This window comes from Sardina pilchardus, chromosome 11 (assembly GCF_963854185.1).
Source record: "Sardina pilchardus chromosome 11, fSarPil1.1, whole genome shotgun sequence".
Classification (NCBI taxonomy): Eukaryota; Metazoa; Chordata; class Actinopteri; order Clupeiformes; family Clupeidae; genus Sardina; species Sardina pilchardus.
In genome coordinates, this window is record NC_085004.1 from 26,944,990 (window position 1) to 26,952,489 (window position 7,500).

General features: G+C 49.6%; 1 protein-coding gene across 3 annotated transcripts in view; it reads right to left on the reverse strand.

Moving 5' to 3' along the window:
* The window catches only part of furina (furin (paired basic amino acid cleaving enzyme) a), a 110,268-nt gene that overhangs the window by 7,338 nt on the left and 95,430 nt on the right, over positions 1–7,500 (reverse strand). For all 3 annotated transcript variants that reach the window (XM_062548985.1, XM_062548986.1, XM_062548987.1), the window contains exons 11-12: positions 5,079–5,182; positions 4,213–4,330 (exon numbers count right to left, since the gene is read on the reverse strand). In XM_062548985.1, the coding sequence (XP_062404969.1) occupies positions 4,213–4,330; positions 5,079–5,182 (222 nt within the window). The remainder of the gene's footprint in view (positions 1–4,212; positions 4,331–5,078; positions 5,183–7,500) is intronic.

Genomic DNA, 7,500 nt, shown 5'->3' on the forward strand with positions numbered 1-7,500 from the left:
AAATGTGAAGAGGTGGTTCTAGACTTGCAACTTCAAATGCACACAGGCTGAAAAGCTAACCTCAATAAGCGCTGCAACAGGATCCTAAACAGAGCATCGTGGCTTCTATCCGCACAGCCACTTCCATCTCTTGGACAGCACCGGATTAATTAAGTATACTAATAAAATACAGTAAAGGGATTAAATACTACGGACACACTTTAAAAGACTCTTAAAGGGAAAGATATAGAGTCGACATAGCGGGTACACCCATATCTCTTTTCATTCATGGTATTACGCAGGAACCCCCCCCCCCCCCCCCATGAGATGGGAGGCTGGCCATCATCCCCTTTTTAATGCATTACTGTAATATCATGAGACAGCCATTTATTAAACCTGTGCTTATAAACTCGCAGCCTTGGCTCAGATGCGACTCCTTTAGGAGGTGCCAGACCACACGGCGGGGCCCCGAGGCCAAGAGCTGAATGTTTATTCCAAAACAACTTGTACTTAATAGATAACGTCCTGGGACACTTCCTCCCCCCCGCCAAATGACTTTGGACACTCGGGGCCCATCCAGCCCGGATGGGTTCTTACGCAATCCAAACCACTACGGATCAGTTTATGTGGAGGAGAATATATAGAGACGTATGAATATAAAGATAATGGTTGAATGAATGAACAATGGTTGAAATAGCATTACTGCGTGTGTGTGTGTGTGTGTGTGTGTGTGTGTGTGTGTGTGTGTGTGTGTGTGTCGGGGGGGAGGGGGGTGGACAGTGAGAGGTGAGAACAAGAGGGAGAGCACATCATCATCTCTACGCAGTGCTGAGGTGCTGCTGTTACTGCTTCAGACAGGGTTTCTATTAGCACTGAGGAGAGATGCCGTCCCAGTGCAGCAGTGGAGGGGTGCCGTGCCATGCAGTGCATCTTAGAGGTGCAAAATGGCTAGTGGGTCTCTGGACTGGGAAGGCTCCCAAGAGCATCTTCGCCTTCTCCTTAACGTACCTAAGACTGCATGTGCCTGTGTGTGTGTGTGTGTGTGTGAGAGATAGAGACAGAGAGAGAGTGTGTGTGTGTGTGTGTGTGTGTGTGTGTGTGTATGTGTGAGAGAGAGAGCGAGAGAGAGAGTAATGAATCTTCACACCTTGCTGATAGAGTATCAGCAGCCTGCGTCCACAGTAAATGAGAGGGGATTCAGAGCGAATAAGATCACCTGGCTAAGAAGTGAACCGGTGTGTGTGTGTGTGTGTGTGTGTGTGTGTCTTGATATCTGCCTACAGTATGTGCTTCTTTGTCTTCTGACATGCAGCATTCACATATTTGTTCATACTGTACCTGTGCATATATTCCTAGTTCATGTGGCTGTGTGTAGTAATGTGTTTGTATCTGAGCTGGATGTGTGCATATGCACCTGTATATGTAGAAGTGTGAGAGTTTTTGAGGAAAAGACCAACTACATTTTCCTCCAACCCCCACCCAGATTAGAACAGGCAAGAGCCGGCGGCAAGGAGAGGGAGAGATGGAGGGAGAGAGAGAGGGAGGCAGAGAGAGGCAGAAAGAGTGAAAGGGAAAGAGAAAGAAAAGTGATTGGGGAAAAGTAAAGAAAACAAGTGAATGAGGGGTAGTTGAGAGGAAGAGAACGTAAGACGGAAGAGCGGAACAGAGAGAGAGAGAGAGAGAGAGAGAGAGAGAGTGAAAAGCAGGCAGATGGATTTAAGAGAGAGAGAAGGAGAGAGAGAGAGAGAGAGAGAGAGAGAGAGTTAGTTTATTCTGTTCAATTCAGCCAACACAAAGGAAACAATGCAGCGCACCACAATAGAATACTGACGACTGCGAGCCTGACCCCATTTGGGCTCCAAATGAAACACTCAAGCGCTTTATTGGGCTCATTTGGATTGCCAGATAAACCTCACAGCTCGTCCAACTCCATTACAAACTGCCAGGCTGTCTCAATCAAACCCAGAGCGCTCTTTGATGAGAGACAAGCTCCGCGGCTGGCGCTGAGAGCGCAGCGATAAGCAGGTGATGGGGGGGGGGGGGGGGCTTGCGGGGGGGTACAGTTAAAAGAACAATAGGTAAACATAAACCACCCCGCCAGTCAAGTGAAAAGCCAATCTGACGGCACGGCGCGGGCGGAGGAGGAGGGAAGGGGGGGGGAGCGGGGGCGTCCGACCCTGACGGAGGTCTCCATCACCAGCAGTGAGGATCTCGCCCGCCCCGCGGTGCGAGCGTGGAGACTTGAAGTGCTCTTTTTTTGGAGATGTTAAATTTCAAAGGAGCGGCGGGGAGCCAGGCCGAGGTCTCTGATTGCCACCACACACCTGCCGCGTTCGTCCGACGAACTCTAAACACGCGCTCGGAGTCGGGCTCCCCTCTGCGTGCATTTGCGCTGTGAATGTGAATGAAATCGCAATCGCGCCCTCTCGCTCTCTCACGCACAAACACACAAGACACACAGACGCGCGCACACACACACACCGTGTTTTTTTGCCCGGTTCACGCTCAATAACACAGAATAATAGCAATCTCCTGCCCTCTTGTCTGGCAACATTTAGTGGAGCGCTGCGGTGTTGTGGCCCAGTCGCTATGGCAACCGCTTTAATTGGCGTCGCAGTCTAAAGCCTGGTGACGGGGCAGTGACAGCTAAACTAGAGGAGCACACTAAAAGTACAGACACACACAGTGAAAACCACGGAGGAGTGGAGAGAAAAGAAGTGAGAAGAGCAGAGGAGAGAGAGCGAGAGAGAAGGCAGAGAAGAGACTGATAATAAAGACAGGGAGGGAGACAGAAAGAGAGAAAGAGAGGATTGTCAGAAGATGGTGGACACACATGAGGTGGGACAGAGAGGATAGCGTGAGAGAGAGGGAAAGAGAAAGAAGAGTGGACAGGGAAGAGGGGAATGAAGTGAGAGAGGGGAAAGGGGAGAGGAGTGGAAAATAGATACAGTAGGTCGACCTGAGGAGAGACAGGCGATACCATGAGGAGAGAGGAAAGAAGCCGTTGTCAAAAGGACATCTATAGAGGTCTCAGATACAGAGATGTGAAAGGAAATTTTTCCTCCACACACATGCACACACACACGCGCACACACACACACACACACACACACACACACACACACACACACACACACACACACAGCATTGGCTGTGGTCCATGGGAGTGTGGAGGACATAGATTCACAGCCTCATCTGTCATGGATGATTTCCTTTAAAAAAGCCCCGAGCTACCACCCACTTGCTTCCTTCCCACTGCCTCACTTTGTCTTTCCCCTTCTCTCTCTCTCTCTCCCAAACACACACACACACACATACACAAATTACACCCACACATGGAAATCACATACATGCAAACACATACACGGAGACACAAGCATGTGTGCGCACACACACACACACACACACACACACACACACACACACACACACACACACACACACACACACACACACACACACACACACACACACACACACACACAGACACACACCTGTCATCATATCAAACTCCACTGTGCATCTAACTGGACTGCAGGGAGATCGTGCTGCTCCATCAAACAAGAGACACACGACACACACACACACAAACACACACACACAAACACTCATTCATTCACTGTCACACATACCCCAGGCATCCTTCACCATCTTTCATCCCTCCCACATACATCCTGCTCTCTTTATCTCTCTGTCCCCTGGCGGGGTAATTGCAGAGGACACTGATTTAAAGAATGGTGGGCGAGCGAGCGTTTGGGCTGCGTAGCGCCAGCTAAGGTGAGGGGCATGTCCTCTCCTTTAATCAGACAGCCACGTGTGCCGTTAACTCCATTAATCACCTCACCAAGCGCTGTCTGGCTTAAGGTCACTCTACTCTCTCGCCCATTAGAGCCCAACAACAACATCAGAAAAAAGAGTCATTAATTCGTCCATAGCTTTTCGCTACGGAATGGTAATAACAAGCCTCTGCGGAACGCAAGGGAATGGCGTCAGAACACTGTTAATGGAATTTTGGGGGGAAACAACACAATGGCTTTGTGCTGTACAATGCGCTGTTTAGATGACCATGTGTGCAGTGTAATGGACACAATGGGCTAGCACAGATGGCTTGTGCCACATTAGGTCCGTCTCCAAGGGACCTGCGTCCAAGATAACAGCACCTGGCCTCAGGTGTGCTGCTTTGAATCCGAAGAGGAAGTGATGCGGAAGGGGAGAGAAGGGCACAGTACTCACTTTGGCTCCGCCACCATGGAGATGACACACTTCCTCTGGGGGCCCACGCTGGTCCAGTTCTGCGCCATGGTAACCATCGCCCCGGCGTCCAGGAGACCGTAGCCATAGGAGTGGCTCACTGTTAACAAACACAACAAACAAACAACATTCATGACCACCGCGCGTGCTATACCGTGTGTGTCATCACAACAACAGCAGGTTTCAATCGGGAATCAATCAACATCCCGTCTTACCTCGGCATTTCCTTAAATACCCCGACATTATTCCGACACTCACTTAGACTTGTACAATGACAAATGTCTGAAAATCGGAACAAGTGAAAATCACAGCAGGCAAGTGAGACATTAGGGGCCTGAGACACGGGGCCAAATGGTTTAATTGTGCTGCCGTCGCTGCTCACCAGCCTCAACTACAGCTGCAGACAGCGTCTGTCTGATCAACAGACTCTTAATGTCAACATGCCGCCACTGTTCGCCAGCATCATTAGGAAACACTCAGCAGTGTGCGCACGCACACACACACACACACACACACACACACACACACACACACACACACACACACAAGCACACTCTCCTGATCCACACCACTGAAACCGCTGTGTTTTCTGAAGGGCTTAATGTATGCTGTCTGTATCGACCGCCTTTAAAGCTCAGTGGACACCAGGGAGAGAGATTCGCTTTGAGCGGGGAATTACATAGAGTTGCTGATGTAGAGTCAGATATTGTGAGTGTGTGTGTGTGTGTGTATGTGAGGAGAGGAGGGGGATTAGATGGCCTGACCCGACTTCAGGTGACACAATGATTGGCGGTCAAGTCAGAAAGAAATGATTGGTGGTCGCGGCGAGAAATGGGCGTAACCCGTACCTTTGCGGCCGATGCCATTGGTCTTCCAGTCGTCGGTGGTGAGGTGGGCGGGCCGAGAGGTGCGCACCACCAGGTGCTGCATGTCCCTCCAGGTCAGGTTTTGACTGCGGAGCGGAGCAGAGCAGAGGGAACACACACACACAGAGAGAGAGAGAGAGACCTGGATTAACACCCTCATTTAGGCCGTGAGCTTTTATCACCACATTACCACCGCCGCACTAGGATTAGTCCATCTCTTTGTTACACGTCACATATTACTTTATCATGCCATGACTCCATTTTTCTGAGAGAAATCCATTTATAGCGAGCGAAGGATACTTTCCGACAGCGTGAAATAATACAGGACAAAAACAATGAGAGAAAATAGGATTAGACACCCCTTATCTATGAAGACGACAGAAGATGGTGGGAGGGGAAGGACAATCAAAGGCTGATGAAACCACATTAGGAGATGATGCAAAATAGTGTGAGGAAGAGAATAGCAATGAGAGACAAACACAAGTAGAATCAAAAACAATATACGGTAGGAGCGACACTACGTCGGGACAGAGAGGAGTACTTGTGACAGAATTTAAAACGCTAAGTGGAAAGCCTGAAGAATTAGGATTTCAAAACAGGACGTAATAAAAATAAATATCCAAACCACAATAACAAAATCAAAAAAGCTAAATTATGTAAGCAGCAGGCAACACAGCTGTTTGCCTCGGGTACTGTAGGCCATCCCGTGATATTACCTTTCTTCAACAGACTTTTATTGCTGTTGCTTGAGGTACACTCTTACCATTTACTAGTTATATAGGGACACATTATTGATGTGAATATGAATGTTGTTTCATCTCGGATATTGCCTGTATCCCAGACCCATTTTTCCTAGCCTGCGTGTGTGTGTGTGAGTGTGTGTGTGTGTGTGTGTGTGTGTGAGAGTGTGTGAGTGTGGTTAGTGTGTACGTTTGAATTGGATATTTGAATCGATTTCCAGTGCTGAGCCCTGCGTTCTGAAACACAGCCTGCCATAATAGGCCGAGGTTAGAGCTGCGCGGCCAGTGCGAGCCTGAGGATCAGAGTCTAAAGCCAACACGCCGAGCAATGTATGTGGGAGGTAGAATACACAGAGACTTCTTCCAAAACCCCCTAATTCAGCAGTCTGCCTCAGATCACAGATCCACTTGCTGAAGAAGACAAAAAAAGAGCTGCATTCCAGGCTCGGACTATGTTTCACGTCGACAGCGAGAAAATACGTCACAGAGATGACTTTCCTGTCGAACACGTGCCGTTGGCCTCGTAAGATTCAGCGCGGAGGCGGACGGCCTTGACTTCCATTCCCCCCCCCCAAAAAAAACCCCCTGAAGACTGGAGTCAGTGTTCAGCCTTGAGCCCCGAGTGGCGGTGCGGTTGCGCTGCCGTTTAAGCAAGACCAGCTGAGCCATCACCTCCGGGGTCGGTCCAGACAAAGCTTCTTAGTTCGCTGATGACCGCAGCGCCGGCTCCTTCCCTCGCTCGCGCTCACACACACGCGCGAGCGCGCACTCAACTGAGACGTATCGCAACGCCATCTACGCCGCCAGGACAATGCGCTCTTTCAGATAAAAGACGCCCCCGTCCACAAACGACTTCAATACAGAAGGGAGGTCAGCCGGCGCTGGGGAGGGAGGGGGGGGGGGGGGGGGGCTCAGAAGCTGAGAAAAGATGACTATTTAATGGACGGGGAGGCCCCCCCTCAAGGGCATCTGAGAGGTCAATCAGATGAAACGACCCCCGCTTCCACTTTTCCCCCAAATTGGGTTTAAACCGGCGTGTTATCGTGACAGGAGTATAGATCACATGCTAAGTGCTTAGCTGGCATCCACACAGCAGGCATTTCGCTAAAGACGGGGGAGTGGGAGGAAAGGGGGTCCATTACAGCAAATCCAAGCACTCTGACCTATACTGTACCCGCGCAGGAGCGAAACCTGCTTCGCTGTTTGTTTTAATTTAGCTGAAATGGATGAGGGATGCTTTGCAACTCAATCCTTCCTTCTGCCCAAAGCAGACACTGGCCAAGTGTGTGTGTGTGTGTGTGTGTGTGTGTGTGTGTGTGTGTGTGTGTGAGAGAGAGAGAGAGCATGTGTGTCTGTGTATTAATTTTCTGAGGTAAGCATACAGAGCTCAGATAACACTGGCAGAGTCAGGTGACTGAAGGTATGTGTGTCTGTGTGTGTGCTTGAGCTCAGCAAATCACCTGAGCTAGGTACTATTGGTTCAGGATAGGTTTTCAGGCCATACAGTAAGTCTGTAAGATAATTCCTCCGGCAGACATCTGCAATGGTTATTTACCGGATAAGGGATGAGATATCTGGAGAGATTACAGGAGAGAGACTCCGTTTCCTTTCCTGATTCTAATTACATCAGCAAAACCCCATACATCATCCATAGATCTCTGTAC